Source organism: Pinus tabuliformis, chromosome 2_2 (assembly GCF_031772625.1).
Source record: "Pinus tabuliformis cultivar Carrire ecotype Pingquan chromosome 2_2, CPIR1, whole genome shotgun sequence".
NCBI lineage: Eukaryota > Viridiplantae > Streptophyta > Pinopsida > Pinales > Pinaceae > Pinus > Pinus tabuliformis.
In genome coordinates, this window is record NC_142300.1 from 539,454,408 (window position 1) to 539,471,307 (window position 16,900).

The 16,900-nt window shown below is 36.6% G+C and overlaps 1 protein-coding gene across 1 annotated transcript in view; it reads left to right on the forward strand.

The window, feature by feature from the left end:
• Nucleotides 1-3,629, forward strand: part of LOC149193734 (Vps51/Vps67 family (components of vesicular transport) protein) — a 35,982-nt gene extending 32,353 nt beyond the window's left edge. Inside the window, 2 exon segments of the mRNA XM_089404886.1 lie at nt 2,695-2,875; nt 3,090-3,629. Of these exon segments, the coding sequence (XP_089261012.1) occupies nt 2,695-2,875; nt 3,090-3,269 (361 nt within the window). The 3' untranslated portion in view covers nt 3,270-3,629.
• Nucleotides 3,630-16,900: the final 13,271 nt, after the last annotated feature.

The window sequence follows — 16,900 nt, forward strand, 5'->3', positions numbered from 1 at the left end:
CAATCCTCTGCATATTCAACTCGAGATTAGCATCTACTGTCTCCCGGACACTCCCCCCTCCACTGTTTCATCAACCATGTCTAACAGTCTTAGCAGCTCTACCACCTCTAGAAGTTCTGAAGCTTGTAATGCATGCAACAAGCATCTGGAGGCCCTGCAGGTGGAAAATTTGGATTTAAAATGGCAAATTCATCAACAGGCCAATTTTCTCATTTTCATTCCGAAGAACTGACTCTCAAAAGCAAACTCTCTCACCAGGATGATGAGCTGGATGCTATTCGAAGACAACTAGATGATCTAAAGCTAAATGGCCAAGCCACAGGGAACCAGGACGCTGCTAGCTTTGCTTCAAGTGCAGTCTCTAGCAACCTGAAATTTGACTTGAACAAGCCTGCAGAGGAAATTGTCTTCTTTCTTCTCTAATGGGATCTTTCTACAAATTTGTCCTTCTGTTATCTCAATTTTGTCGGATATATGTATGTAGGTTGGATATCATAGTCTTTTCTCTTGGTAGTTTTTATGATCTGTTAGTCAGTTCCTCAGCAAAGAATCCTTTGAAACTGATGCAATGTAATGAATTCCCCGCGTATGTGCTGCAACAAGGTGCAGATTTTATGTTTGATAATTGCTTGATGAAGAACAAATAATAAAGTAATAAAAGGCCAACCAATATCACAAGTAATTATCAAGTTAGGAAAATCAATTCTAATCTGCAAGTACATTGATTTTCCAACAGGATGTGACCATAGATCTCAGTCTTAAGAGCATGAGAGGAGGAAAGAGGTCTAGCTTGGTGTTAATTTGGTATATTTTGACATGGAAGAGATTAAGAAAAGAGAATTTGGAATGACCTAAGGGATTTCCTAGGCATTTCCCTAATCATTGGATCAAATAGTATTTTCGTTAGAACTGAGCTGTGGATTTTTACCAAGTAATAATGAATTTGAGAGTTGTATTGCAAGTATGTTGACAGAATCACACTCTCTAATATGTGGGCCATGGACAGAAGGGGTAGTAGAATACAAAAAACTTGTGACTCACACCATTTGAGTCAAGGTAAAGAAAGGTTTGACCATGTATTTCCCTTGAAAAGCATACCAAAATGTAACTGGGGACTCTGCGGATCCAAAATGAGGCACTTCCAACTGATTAAATGTTATTTTTCTAAATCAACAAGAAAGCTTGAAAACATGATTGGAAATGGACTTAAGTAAACTATCTGCTTTTATTATAGTGAGGTCATTTGATACAATGAGTTTGATCCCCTTTTATGTTAATGACTAAGTAGTTATGCTACTGTTACAATTAACTTTTTTAGTTAAATATTATTTTACTAGTCACTTATTTAAATGGGACTTTATTACACCAAGTAAGCTTTATATTCCAGCACTAGACTGAATCAAAAGCACTAAGCCCAAGACCCATCCAATGACCTAGAAGGTGCCCCATACGAGGATAAAAAAAGGTCTAGCAAGGTCAAAACACACGACTGAGGGCCAAAGGTGAAGGAAAACAATGAAAGGGGCACCCTATAATAGTACATTAGACATCAAGTAATGAGGCCGAAATTATGCATTTAGACTGTGAACAGGTAATTCAAAGCAGGAGACTCCAGCGCAAGCAAACCATCACTAGGATGAATGGAATGTCGTTGATGACATACGTGGGTGGGTTGAGGATGGTGAATGTATTATGAGTACTCCTCGCAGCAACTCCCTCGGCAGGTATGTGTATGGTCAGCATGTAGTGTGAAATCCATATGCCATGATATCTTGTATGGAGTGAGTTGATAACACCTATAGTGCAGGGAATTGTAAAGAACTAATCGATGTTTGAAAAACAAGTTATCACTTCTAATCAGCTTTTTTTTTGGACTTTTGTGGTCCAGTGTACGGAGGGTTGTGGGCATGCCCTAGCCAACTGTTCCCATTTTTTTATTTTATTTTATTTTTTAAATTTTATTTATTTATTTATTTTTATATAATTTAATTTGGTGAACAGTACTATTAGGCAGAAGGAAGTTATCTAGTCTTGTCAATAGGATTTGATCAACATTGCTTCATGCCATGCTTGAAGCTATATTGTGTACCCTAGTTTTGCCCCATGTCTATCTCCTTTTGCTCCCACCTTTGGTTGCTCCAACTAGTTCCCATCCAAGAATTTGTGCTCTTTAATCTCTCCTGCAGCACCTTAAATATGTGATTTGAGGGGATTCAATTGATTCAACATCGTGATATTAGATTAAGGCCAACACGCTTACCACATAATGCTGCCAATTTAAACTGTAAATGCCAGCTACACCGATAGATGGATTTATGTTGCTATTATTATCATATTTTAGATAGATAGGTAAATGCCTTCATAAACAGAAATTACTAAGACATTTGGAAAATATAGGACATTTTTTGACAGTCCTAGAATGATCAAGAGTTCATATAAGTAGTTCCATTATTTCAAACAAGAAAAGGTATGGCTTCTATTTTGCCATATTTAGCGAGTCCTTGATCAGTGAATGATATAAGCCATTTTTTGTTATATTATAAACAAGTGAATAATGGCGTGGTAAAGTATTTAGAGTCTAGACCACCTACAGTATTTGCTTCTATTTCAACTATTTCTGAGCTTGGTATCCTGGGTTATTGTATTTCTGGATTTTCAATAGTAATATTTTCTTAACAAACTGTTCTTGTGCAGTGCACCAATATTGTCAGCAAATGGAGCTTCATCAACTATGCATCAGACATTGTCAGTTGACTCAAATGCAAGGAACTCGTGGCAAGCTTATTCCAATGGTAACCTCTCATCTAAGTTTGATTTTGAAGACACATCAAGTTTTGGGGTTGCAACACCTTTATTGAAGTCACTTATGAGCCAGGTAATAATTAGTTCTAAGGTGATAGTATAATGGATGGATTCTTCAGCTGTTAAGTTTTTTATTTTTCTTTTAATTAATGTTTGTCTCCAAAATTGCATTGACTTGGTTCTTTTGTTTCTATCCAATGAAAATTGATTTGTAATCTTTTAATACTCTATGATGGTTTATGCTATGTGAGCACCCGAGGTCATTAACTCTCAATGGTTCTTGATAGGTGGGAAGCAAGTTTGGAGAGGGAACATTCAAGCTTGGTTCGATGCTAAGCGATGGTCAAGTTGGTAGACTAAAGGACAAATCAGCTGCTGCCATGTTTACGTTTGGTGATATGTTACCTGTTCAAGCTGCGGGTCTGTTGTCATCGCTTACTGTGGGTGCAGGCAGACCAGAAAATTAGAAGCTGAGCAATATCATTTTCGAAATTTCTATGTTCAACAGAAAGGGAAGGGTTTCCTCGTGTGCAGACTTGGAATCAATGCACATGGTTAAGATAGTGAATTCTATCTTTTCTCCTTGGACTTATTAGACCCTTGTTAGGGATGAGTGTACAAGGAGAACATTTGTTGTCACTAGCTGAAGAAATAATTGTGGCTTTTCTTTGCTGCAGTACTATTATTCTTGTATGGTTATAAGCGGGAAGGACATCTTGGACTGCAATACCAACGGCATCTCATGTTTTGGACCTGCCATTTATTCTGCTGAATTTGTCAGGAAGATTCTTTTGTAAATATAAGCAACGTCCAAATTTTCATATTCATTCTTCCGAGCCGAGCCCTTGTAACTTGGGTCTTATTTTTCTTGTATATTTTGTGAAAAAATTTCTAGATGGTTTACGCCTTTTAATCCGTGTCCATATTGAATTTTGACCAATCAAGTTTTGCAGTGTTGTGCTGTCGGTGCCATTCTCATTGAATATCTATTTGATTCTTATTTTGGTATTTGATCTTAGGCATTGTTTAATTGATAATTGTAATCCTCTAGATTATTAAAGAGGGGAAGAAAGTTAGCCAAAAAAGGGTCAAAAAAATTAGAATGTTTAGACTTGTCTTGTCCCCAGAGTACAACACACTAACCTTCCTGTATCTAACAATCTCCAGAAACATCTTAATGTTTTCTCTAAGTGATGACAAAATGTGAATTCTATATTAAGAGTTGGACCATTCAAATTTATGATTAAATTCGCTTAGAGTGCCAAAGTTGACTTTTGACTAGGCAAATACTTGGAGTTGACACTATAAAGATCCGAATGCCATTCCATATCTGATGACCAAAATGTAGATACTTAAAAACACCATGGATGATGGATTATGGCCAGAAGTAAAAGGAAAAGAAAAGCCGATAAATCTTAACGCGTACCAATAAAAAGTCTTGTCTCTGGGTTGATCTGCTCCAAGTACATTAACTTCTCCAAAAGAATGGTTTCACTCAGAGTTTGAAATTATAATTTACGAACACCAAATCATTCATTTCTGGGTTAATCAATTGCATACTTTTGAGTTGATCTGCTCAAAAGGCTCAAGGTTTGAATAACAAATAATTGATGTAGATTGCTCAACTATATACATAATATGGTATTATTTACTATTTATTAGAAAATTAAGAAATTACAATCTTGCGACTATATTGAAGTTTGAAGTTGATATTTGATACCGTTTTCTTTCTTGTTTTGAGTGCATTCAGGATGAGAACAATTCGTTTGCTAGTGAAGAACTATTCTACAAATAGGATTAATGCAGTTAGGCATAACCATATTCACCTAGCCCTAGGTCTAGATGGTAAATAAGTGTATTGTACTAATTATATTATAATATAATACTGATAATGATAAAAATTAAAAATTAACAGAATATATTGTGTACTATACTAATTATAATATAATATTGATAATGATAAAAATTAACAGAATATAGTGTAACCCAAGCATGTTCTTGCCATCACTTTTATTGTATAAATAACAGAAAGTCTGAATCATGTTATGTTGTTTACATGTTAATAATAATTTTTATTTATGTTGAGAGGCGCTCTCTAGTGCAGTATGTAAGAGATGTTGTAATGTCTTGTCCTATAAACATTTTGACTCAGTTAAAATACATAAAAATAAAATAAAAACAAAAATAAAATAAATTAAAATAATTAATATAATATAATGTAAATATTTTAACTCCATCACAATAAAATAAAAATAACCCAATGTTAAAATAAAAATTTTAAGCTATTATTTTTTTCTTAGTTTTTTGTTGAGTAGTCAAGGTAAACTTGATTTGGTCAAGTTACCGATGGTTTTTGAGCTCCAAGTTTATGAGAACCCATGGTATTCATGTGGAATATAACCTATTTAAAGCAGGGAAGTAAACCAACCTAGACCCATCTTAACTCTGGGTCTACCAAGCGCCAAAAGAATCTCTTGAGATGAAAATATCTTAAAATGCAAAGAGATCTGATTCCTCTAGGTTTGTTAGATCCAAAATTTCCTCTAAACTCGATAGATCCAAAGTTAAGATAGATTTAAACTGGTTTTATTTATTTTTTAGTTCAAATGAATTTCAAGAGTCTATTTTTTCATGTATAATTTGATAAAGAACCGTTACAAGAGCAAATATTCTATCCATTTGCCGTTCATAACTTATATTTGGCTTATGGCAATTGATTGTGAAGAAATATATGAAAAGAAAGCCAACAAAATTGTTAGAATAAATATGGTACGCAGACAGAAAAGTGCGATTCCAGCAAACGAAGAGAGCTTTGGCCAAATCATTGTTTCAGATTGTGAATAAATTTATAGAAATGGTATTGCAATCAGCAAAAACAAAGGAGAGCTATGTTGGAAAATGAATCAAAAGGAGAGCTAGGGTTTACAAAATTGACTTTGGAGTACGGGGGATACATCATCTCTCTCATGGAGATTGCTAGGAGTTCACGGTGCATTTGTGCAAATGTGTTGTAATTTCATTATGGGAGGTAGAGGGTGTCAAAGATGCTGTTATGGTTTTGGCACTAGGCTTCCATTCTAGTTGCCTTCCCTAGTTTGATTTTAGTGGAGTTGGTCTTGCAAAGTCAATGGGACAAAAAAGGAAACTATAGCAATAAAAACAATCCCCCAATCAATATTTGCAAGAGAAGGTGGTAGTGGCACATTGAATTTATGCTCATTGGCTACATGCACTATTCAACATGGTGGCTCTAGGTAGGAAGCAATCAAAGCTCGCCACAACAAGTGAAGAGGACATGTTGGAGTTGCAACAATAGTTCATGGCCCTCTACCTATGCATTGAATAGTTGACGGTGGAACTAACAACCACCGTGGAGATCATCATAGAGAACATAACCTTGATACAAAGGCAGAAGGATGAGAACATTATTCTTAATAGACAATTGGAAAAGTTGCAAGAAAAAGAAAAATGTCCTGGCCATCTTAGCAACGGGTTCAGTCATCAACAAACTAGGCCTGTTCCTCCCTCTTAACTCCCTTTGATCTGAATGTTCCAGCTCTAGAAGAAATTCTGGATGAAAGATGAGTGCCCTTTAGTAGGAACGTAGATTAACAAGCTTTTATGAAAACAAAGTGCTATAAGATTGGAGAGGTTTTCTTCAGAGTTAACATTTAGACCTCCATGTCATTTTGTTTTTTTTGAGATGGGTAGATGTCTATGCTAAAAGCAAGCCATTGCTAAGAAGGTTTATAAAATTATGACTTTGTAGAATCTACTTTGTAACTTTGTAGAATCTCTTTTTGCTAATAAATCTAGTAGTTATTGTTGAAAAAAATATTGATTTTTATTTTTAATTTTGGCTTAATGATTTCCATTATTTTTTAAATAATATTTTTGTTTTGATATTTTTATAACTTTATTTTTTTTAAACAAATTTGTTTTTAAAATTTATTTTAAAACATATTTATAGTTCTTTAATTTTTTTAATACATATCTTTATAAGAGATTTGTTTTTTTAACCGCGTTGGTGATGTATTTATAAGATTTTTGAATTTAAAAATGTAGAGTTATTAATTTTGAAAATAATAACTTATTTTACAATTTTATCTAGAGAAAATAGCATCAAGGAAAGTATTTGTGTTTGTCTTTGGAGCAATATCTATAGCCTTAGCCTCCAAAATTGCAATTGAGTTTCTAACATTACTTGTTAACAAAGGGATGACATTTATGTTCAAAGTTTAATGCTAGATGTTTAAAATATTATCAAGACAATAGGAGATTCAAAATTTATGACAGGATAAAACAAAATGAACCATTCTTAGTATGCAAATGACAAATAATAATAATAGAGAAAAAATATATCTGTATTGTATTGACTTTGACCGCATGCAATTTAATTATCAATTAACTTATTATGAGATATATGTCTTCTGTAAAGTATGAAAATTATTTATCCACTCATAAACCAAACAAATAGTATGCCAAGATATTGTTTCAAAGTAAGAAATTATAACATACTAAAAAAGTTAAAAATTAAGTGAATATATCATGGAAGACATCAAAATAGGCAAGGAGAATATGTTTCTTTTTATATATTATTATAAATATTGTCATATTGTTTTTAACATATTTAATATTATATTTTATTTTTTTGGATTTTGTTATGCCACTTTAGGCATATTGGTCGAAATATATTTTAGGGAAGAAAATATCATGGATATCATCAATACCATTAATATCAATAATACACAAGAACCAAGGGAAAAGAAACAAAGAGGTACCAAACATTTAAATGGAATGAGTAAAGCCACATAAAAAACGAAAATAAATGAAACCCAACAAACTAATTATGTTGGAAGTGTGACATTTAGATATTTAGCAATTTTAGATGAAGATAATGTTAGTATTGGTGCCAATGAAATTTCCACTCTAGCTCAAAATGAAAAGAAACAATAGGAACACAAAGAACCATGCTTAAATATGTCTACATTCCTAATGACAATGAATATATTATTGATTTAGATACAACTCCTTTAAATCATAGAAGGAGATATGTTGTTAATGATGATGTAAAAACCATGGCTGTGCTTTGAATAACATGATTAAAAGTTTGGAGGTATTAGGGAAATCATAATGCCAAGTGCCAATCTAGAAGTTGTTGTTATCAAAACGACACAAAAGACCATTTGAGATTGATTGAGGAGGGACAACTTGGTTGATAATGGCCATATATTCTAATTGAATGTGAAGTAACTTTACAAGGTCATAGAATGTTGAGAGGATTAACAAATTAGAAAGCCACAACACTTGCATATTCATAACTTGAAAACATTCTTGAGGTATGTCAATTCATATGTACATGTGGTTCACTGCTTGGTTCTAGTTGACATGATGGAGGTTCCTAGTAGCGATGTATTTAATTGATCAATATATACATCGATGCATGAGCATTCAACCCAAGAGAAAATCATTGTAATTAAGTAGACACAGGGGGGTAATGTGTTTTAGGGAAGTTAGTTTCCTAAGTCTCAAGTTAATGTAATATTTAGTCTTTTAAGTGATTTAATTAGATAATGTGAGATGTTTGTAAATGCTCTCGAATAAATGAGAACATGAGTGGGCAATAATGACAGAAGAGTCTAAAGTCAATTAGGACTCTTTAAGCAGTTCCATGATTCGAGGGACTAAGGAGAGCTCTTAGGAATTAAATGGAGATTAGAAGTGGACGTAGAGGATAGAGGATTTAGGAGTCAGTTAAGTAGATTTAGGAGTCGAACCAGGATTAGTTCAATGAACCTTTCTGGTATAAATGTAGGCCTATGGGTAGAGCTTAGGAGGAGGCCACGAATAGTTGAGGATCAGGCCTGTGCGAGACACAGAGTCTCGAATGTAATCGTGTGTTTATATTTATATATATAGAGATTTATTCCTGACTATGTCAGCGTGTGGAACAAGTATTTCACGAATGCATTACTTGTGAATTCGTAGGTTCTGTAATAGGTTTGCAAACAGAGTTCAGAGGAACGCGCAAAAGAGCAGAATGATTCAGAGAGATCATAATGGGTCATTGAATCCAATTAAGGAAATAGAGTGAAGCTTTGGAGAGAAGTTGCGAAGCAAGAATTCACTGAGGAGTTCAGCTCAGAGGAAGTTGAGCAGTGGAAGCATAAAGCAGAGTTTGAAGAAATACGCTAAGGAGAGGAACGATTCAGAGAAATCATAATGGAGCATTGAATCCATTCGAAGGATCCAAGAGGACAGTGATCAAAGGAGCATGCAGAGTTAAGCTCAGATCAGAGTGGCGCAGCAGAAACAGTGAAGGATGAAGAACCTTTGAAAAAACTCAGAAACTATCGCAACCACTGAAAATGGCGTAAAAATTAAGTTAAGCAGAAGAACAGATAAGTGAAGTATCCATGCACAGTAGCCGTCAGATTGAGAATACCAATGGCCAGGATTAAATCGCAAGAGTGGGGAAGTCAGGATCACATCGCAATCCTTCAAAGGAAGGAAGCGATTGCGACATGCGATGTATAGTCGGACCCGAAACCCTATCGAATATGGCCTAAAACCCATCGGGTTCGAAATATATGTCGGATCAGAGTTTAAAGTGGAAGATTCAAAGATCAAGCGATAGCCGATAGCGATATTGCGACATTGCCGATAAGCGATGAGGCCGATTGAAGATCGGGTAGATCAGCTATCGGAGAAGGCGGAGACCGGAAGTTATAGCAGAAAGGCTCGAAGGAGGCGAACCCGACGATAATTATAGTCGCAGGTGTAATGTTTTTGAGTTCTGGCCTATGTGTTCTGACGAAGTTTTCCTTTATATTTCTCTTGTTCCCGTGTAATTCCAATATATGTGTTTTCTAAGTCTTTTAATGCAAAAGTGATGTTAACGATTTCGATAGTCACAGATCGGAGTCGGAGAGGTGGTGAGGCATATATGTATGTATGACCCGTGAAGGGAGCGATGCCCGATTGCGATAAAGGTAGCCTCAGGAAATGTGCAGAGGCCATACTGAGAGGGAAAAAAAGGTGTGTTTGCGTATGTTTTCCTTTGTAAATGGTTTTATAAGGAAAATAGCGCCGATGGGTAAGTTTTATGTATTAACCATATATAACCAAAGGTAAGAGGGAAAAGGTTATATATGCAGACTTAAGGAGTTTAAAAGTCCCGATAGAAGGTTTAAAGTGGGGTGATTAATTTCCTTTCAAAAGGAAAAGGTGGGTTAATGTGTAGACTTTGGTAAGTCTATGAATCATTCCGCATGAGACTAAAAGAGGGCCTTAACCATTAGAGATGGAAGATTTGACTCCTTTGTGAGTTAAATACCTGGGACAGATGTGTGGATGCATTTTACATGCATACTGTGGGTGTAAGCAGGGGTAACCTGGCCATCATTTGGTATCAGAGCCAAGTTATAATTAAAACAGTTGGGGTTAAACGGAACAGAGAAATTCTATGTGAAAGAATTAAGAACAGAGTATGTGTTAAGGTGTTTATGCAGGTAAGGAAGGATCAAATTCTAATCTGACAGAAAGAAGGCACATAGAGGTGATGTGTAGCAGAACTTGCAGATGCAAGAGACAGAGGACAATCCATTCAAGGTACAGGAGGAATGGTGGAACAAGATCATGTAGAGATCTTGAAGGTGAGATGATATGTTCTGTTTTGATTTGATTTGAGAATGTGTGTTTGTACACTAATGCACAAGTGACAGCAAGAGAAGACGTGAGAGGAGAACCAGATGTGTTCTTAAAGACAAAGTAAGGAAAATACTCTGATGGAGAAGTGGCAGTGAACCTGAAGAATCCAACAAGAGGTTGGACAGAGAGGACAGCTGAAGTGTTCTCAAGAGAGAGTGAGAGATTGCAGAAGCCTAGAAGGAGAAAAGGTGTTGCTCAAGAGGAGGTTCCAGACAGAGGACCCGTGCTTACCAAAAGACTGAGTGAGGAGAGCTTAGTGAGGTAAGATTGCAGCGAGGAGGACTAGCTGTTGCAGAGGCTTGTTGCAGATAAATGAGGAGCTCATGAAGAAAGAGGAGAAGAAGATGACTACTGATAGTCATAATAGAGGTTCAGAGAGAAGCCACAACAGAAGAAAGATGAGGAAAGAGGATGCCAAGGCAAATGGAAAGAGGATGAGTCAAGAGGAAATTGACAAAGAGATTGCCGAGTTAAAAGAACAACTCGATGCATTAAGAAGAATACTAGAGGAAAACTAGAGACTAGGTTGGGTCTTGAGGAAGAAGCCAGTGGAATGGCATGAGATGCAGAGAAGGCTACAACAAAATCAAGTAAAGTGGCTGATGGAAAAACTCAAAGAAGCTGAGTTGGAAATGGAAGAGTCCATTTGTGAACCAGAACAAGGAGAAATTCTGGGAGAAAGTGAAGATGAAGACTTGAAGACTGAAACTTCAAGTGAGGCCAAAGGGTCACATGGTTTTAAATCTGACAATTTGTGTATGTTTGCAGGTGAAACATGTAAAGAAGGACAATTTGCTGATATTGTCATAAAAGAGGAAGAAGACAAGCATAATCTAAATTCTGTTCTAGAAGAAGATGAGATAGATAGGTCTCATATGCAGTTGGGGAAAGATATCAAGCAACCAAGTGAGGGGCTTGAGGAGATTGAAAAGGAGACCATCAAAGAATTTCTGAGTCATAAAGAGAACTTGGAACAACAAGGAAATAGGGTGGCTGAAACATCAAGTAGGACCATAGAGTCTTATGTTTTTAAGACTGATAGTTTGTCTGTGGATGCAGAACAAATGCAGGAGAATATTAATGCAGATGGTGAGACAAAGATAACTCTTGGAGAAGGTAAACAGCAAGAGATTAAAGGCAAACTTGAAGAAGAAACTACGTTAGTTGAAAACATAGTAAAGGATCATCAATTCACCATGATGATAGGCACAGAGGAAATAGCCATGGAAGCTGTTGAGACAGTCAGAAAAAGAGAAGGACATCTACTGAAAGATGTTAAGGAAGAAGAAGTCTATGCAAAAGACTTAGCAAAGGGAAAAGGACATCTGATGATTTATCAATAACAAAGGAAGGTATGGAAAATTGTGTGAAATTTCCAAATTCTACTCCAATTGAAATTATTGAGTTATATAGAAAATTAGATTTTCAAAGAAGGGAGTTGGAAAAACAGAGGATAGATGTTCAAGAGAGATTGCTGAAAAAGGAAAACAAAAAAATTTTCATGAGTGACAATCATAAGAAAATGGAGATGAATATGAAAGTTCAGCAGATTGACACTGCAAAGGAAGGAGTTCACTATGGTGGACAAGAGCAAGAAGACATCATTAGAGCAGATGATGTGGAAGAGAGACTATTTGACAGTCTCATGAATTCTTTTGAGAATTCAAAATAGCATACTGATGTGTTGATAGAGAAGGAAACATCAGAGCAGCATACTGATGTGTTGCCAAAGGGAGATAAGGCACAGAAGCCTTATGATTTTTATTTTAACAAGTGTTTTATGAGTGAAGGTTTAGTTGCAGATGCTAGAGGAAACTTGGCACAGATGGGTAGCCAAATAAAAATGGAAGAAGAAGATTCTATGGAAGAATTTAATCCATGGAACATAGATGTTAAGTTGCTGGAGAGAATGTTGGAAAGTCATGATTCAATGCAGAAAGAGATAATCATGAAAGAGGGTAAGGATGAAAGGGAGGCAGTCAGCATAGGAGTCAAAGTAAGTGAAAATAACCAGCAGCAGTTCGAAGAATTAGTGGACAGGAGCAACAACCTGAAGCAAAGAGAAAGAGGAAGAAGTAAGTGGCAGAATATGGACCAGTCTAAGGATGAACTGGAAAAAGAGATTGAAGAAATGTGGCAGCTGATGATGAAGCAGTCCAAATGGAGGGAAATGGTAGTAGCAGGAAGCATGATCAATCAGAGTTTGAACCTAATTGACAAGAAGAAGAAGATGGAGCAGAAGACAACAGACATACAGTAGCAACAAAGGTACAAGGCATTTGGACAATTACAAAACAAAGTATGGGATCCAGGAAGACAAAGATCAGAAGACACATGATCAGGAGATCATGAATATTTTCTACTTTGGGAGTCTGATGCAGGAGCGTTCAACCCAAGAGAAAATCATTGTAATTAAGTAGACATAGGGGGGTAATGTGTTTTATGGAAGTTAGTTTCCTAAGTCTCAAGTTAATGTAATATTTAGTCTTTTAAGTGATTTAATTAGATAATGTGAGATGTTTGTAAATGCTCTCGAATAAATGAGAACATGAGTGGGCAATAATGACAAAAGAGTCTAAAGTCAATTAGGACTCTTTAAGCAGTTCCATGATTCGAGGAACTAAGGAGAGCTCTTAGGAATTAAATGGAGATTAGAAGTGGATGTAGAGGATAGAGGATTTAGGAGTCAATTCAATAGATTTAGGAGTCGAACCAGGATTAGTTCAGCAAACCTTTCTGGTATAAATGTAAGCTTACGGGTAGAGCTCAAGAGGAGGCCACGAATAGTTGAGGATCAGGCTTGTGCGAGACATAGAGTCTCGAATGTAATCATGTGTTTATATTTATATATACAGAGATTTATTCCTGACTGTGTCAGCGTGTGGAACAAGTATTTCATGAATGAATTACTTGTGAATTCGTAAGTTCTATAACAGGCTTGCAAACAGAGTTCAGAGGAACACGCAGAAGAGCAGAATGATTCAGAGAGATCATAATGGGTCATTGAATCCAATTAAGGAAACAGAGTGAAGCTTTGGAGAGAAGTTGTGAAGCAAGAATTCGCTGAGGAGTTCAGCTCAGAGGAAGTTGAGCAGTGGAAGCAGAAAGCAGAGTTTGAAGAAATACGCCGAGGAGAGGAACGATTCAGAGAAATCATAATGGAGCATTGAATCCATTCGAAGGATCCAAGAGGACAGTGATCAAAGGAGCATGCGGAGTTAAGCTCAGATCAGAGTGGCACAGCGGAAACAGTGAAGGATGAAGAACCTTTGAAGAAACCCGGAAACTATCGCAACCACTGAAAATGGCGTAAAAATTAAGTTAAGCAGAAGAACGGATAAGTGAAGTATCCATGCACAGTAGCCATCGGATTGAGAAGACCAACGGCCAGGATTAAATCGCAAGAGTGGGGAAATCAGGATCGCATCGCAATCCTTCAAAGGAAGGAAGCGATTGTGACATGCAATGTATAGCCGGACCCGAAACCCTATCGAATATGGCCTAAAACCCATTGGGTCCGAAATATATGTCGGATCAGAGTTTAAAGTGGAAGAGTCAAAGATCAAGCGATAGCCGATAGCGATATTGTGACATCGTCGATAAGCGATGAGGCCGATCGGAGATCGAGTAGATCGGCGATCAGAGAAGGCGGAGATCGGAAGTTATAGTGGAAATGCTCGAAGGAGGCAAACCCAACAATAATTATAGTCGCGGGTGTAATGTTTTTGAGTTCCGGCCTATGTGTTCCGGCGGAGTTTTCCTTTATATTTCTCTTGTTCCCGTGTAATTCCGATATATGTGTTGTCCGAGTCTTTTAATGCAAAAGTGATGTTAACGATTCCGATAGTCACAGATCAGAGTCGGAGAGGTGGTGAGGCATATATGTATGTATGACTCGTGAAGGGAGCGATGCCCGATTGCGATAAAGGTAGCCTCAGGAAATGTGCAGAGGCCATACCGAGAGGAAAAAAAGGTGTGTTTGCGTATGCTTTCATTTGTAAATGGTTTTATAAGGAAAATAGCGCCGATGGGTAAGTTTTATGTATTAACCATATTTAACCAAAGGTAAGAGGGAAAATGTTATATATGCGGACTTAAGGAGTTTAAAAGTCCCGATAGAAGGTTTAAAGCGGGGTGATTAATTTCCTTTCAAAAGGAAAAGGTGGATTAATGTGTAGACTTTGGTAAGTCTATGAATCATTCCGCACGAGACTAAAAGAGGGCCTTAACCATTAGAGATGGAAGATTTGACTCCTTTGTGAGTTAAATACCTGGGACAGATGTGTGAATGCATTTTACATGCACACTGTGGGTGTAAGCGGGGGTAACCCGACCATCATATATATATATATATACCAAGGAAAAATACAGTAATTTTATTAGAAGTATAAAATTACATCCACATATGCTTGAAGGCATTAAAAAAACAACTTGAGGCCAAGAAAAAGATAGGACCCCACAGGGTTGTAAGTATACCATCAGGAAAATTCCATAAAGTCCTCTACTGTCGAAATATGCATTTAATGCTGAAAAATGTATCAGTCCATATGGAACCTATCGAGAAATCATAAGCCTGCTCATGATGGCATGTGTACTATGATATATAAACAGTTTAGATATACAAATATAATAAACTAAGGAAGGATCAAGCTGACCCAATTTGGGCCTAATGAGCATGTAAAGACTCTGATTTACGGCCATCTTTTTCCTTTGTGATTTTCCATGCTCCTGAGTCTAAGTCCAATCCCATCATTGAGAGGAAGTCTGCTTGTTGATTTATGTACTTAAGGATATGGTGATAGGAGATATTAGTGAAAAATTGGACCATATGTTGAATATTTTGAAGAAGTGGCTGAAGGCTAAAGTTTTGTAAATAATATTCTCCCCTCATCCATTTGATCACCAAAAGAGAATCCCAATAAATATGAATATTTGAGATGTTATGTTCGAGAGCAATATGCAGGTGGATCTTGAGCCCCAAAAGTTCTGCATAATTATTGGTAACCTGGCCCAGGCTTGCCCAAAAAGAGATTGAATGACGCTTGGAAAAGAAGAGGAGGCACCCAACACCTCCTTTTGGGGGTTTCTATTGGGAAACTCCATAAAAGAAGGCCCATAAGGAGGATGTTTGTATGATGACCTCTTGGCTGGGTGAAAGCTAGATAGAGGCGATTGGCTTGAAGCTTGTCTCAAGTACAACCAAACCTTGGATAACAACCTTCATAATGAAGAGAGGATTATCTTCAAAGGTAACTTGATTTCGTTCAAGCTAGTTTCCCTAAGCAATTGATAATGTGGGGGGGGGTGTGTAGGCCTTGTCAACAGATGAAGAAAGCCAAAATTTTAGAAATTCTTCAATGGAGGGCCTTGACTAGCGAAAAACTACACCTTTTAACTTAGAAACCCCCCCATAAACCTCCTTGGAAAATAAGTAGTTGATGAAAAGATGGTTGATAGACTCCAATTCTACCTTACAAAGAGGGCAACGAGCGGGCCCCTGGAAGGATCTCTTTTGCAGGTTGTCCCATTTGGGAGCCTTATTTTTGAGGAGATGCCACATGAATAACTTTTCCTCAGTAGGGCAATGACATTTCCAAAGCTTCTTGCCCCACCAAAGTGGATGGGAGATGAAAACTTCATACACAATACATTTATAACTGAATTTTGGCGAGTAGTGGCTAGCTGGGTCCCCAGACCAAATAATGGCATCTATCATATTTACTAAGGAGATATGAGAATTACATAGAGCTGATATGCATTGATTCCATCTGTCTATCAACTCCTCTTCCAAATTTAGCTCTTTACTACTCGACCAATCCTAAAATCTATGATCTCCTACTTTCTTGGAGATTTGTGATAATATGTAAAATAAACCTTCCTTTTTAATCTATCTAATGAGAATTTTGGGAACTTAGATATGATTTCTGATACAACCAATCTAGGCATCCCTTCCAATGATACATTGAGCTCCATTCCTTGATTTCCAACATAAATATCTGGGGGAGGGTATTTGAAAAAGTTGAATGAAGGCCTTCCAAATAATAGAACTAGATGATCTAGGTTTGTTTGGATCCCCGATTCAATCCATCAAAGGAGTAGGATTGATATATTTTTGAAAAGTGTATTAAGCCCATAATCCTTCACCTTGAATAAATATCTAGCCATATTTTGTAATGGCGATGGATTTTCAAGAATAAAGGGAAAAAGGCCTCTTGTCTTCCTTGCCTGCCCATAGGAACTGAAGAGATTTCTATTTTATCTTATCAATGATCCCTCTGGGAATCCATGCTAGGGTGGACCAAAATATCCGAGTAGTTTCAATGGTTGATTTTATAAGGACTAGACAACCAACCCTGGAGAGCCAATGGTTGCACCAAAATTGGATTCT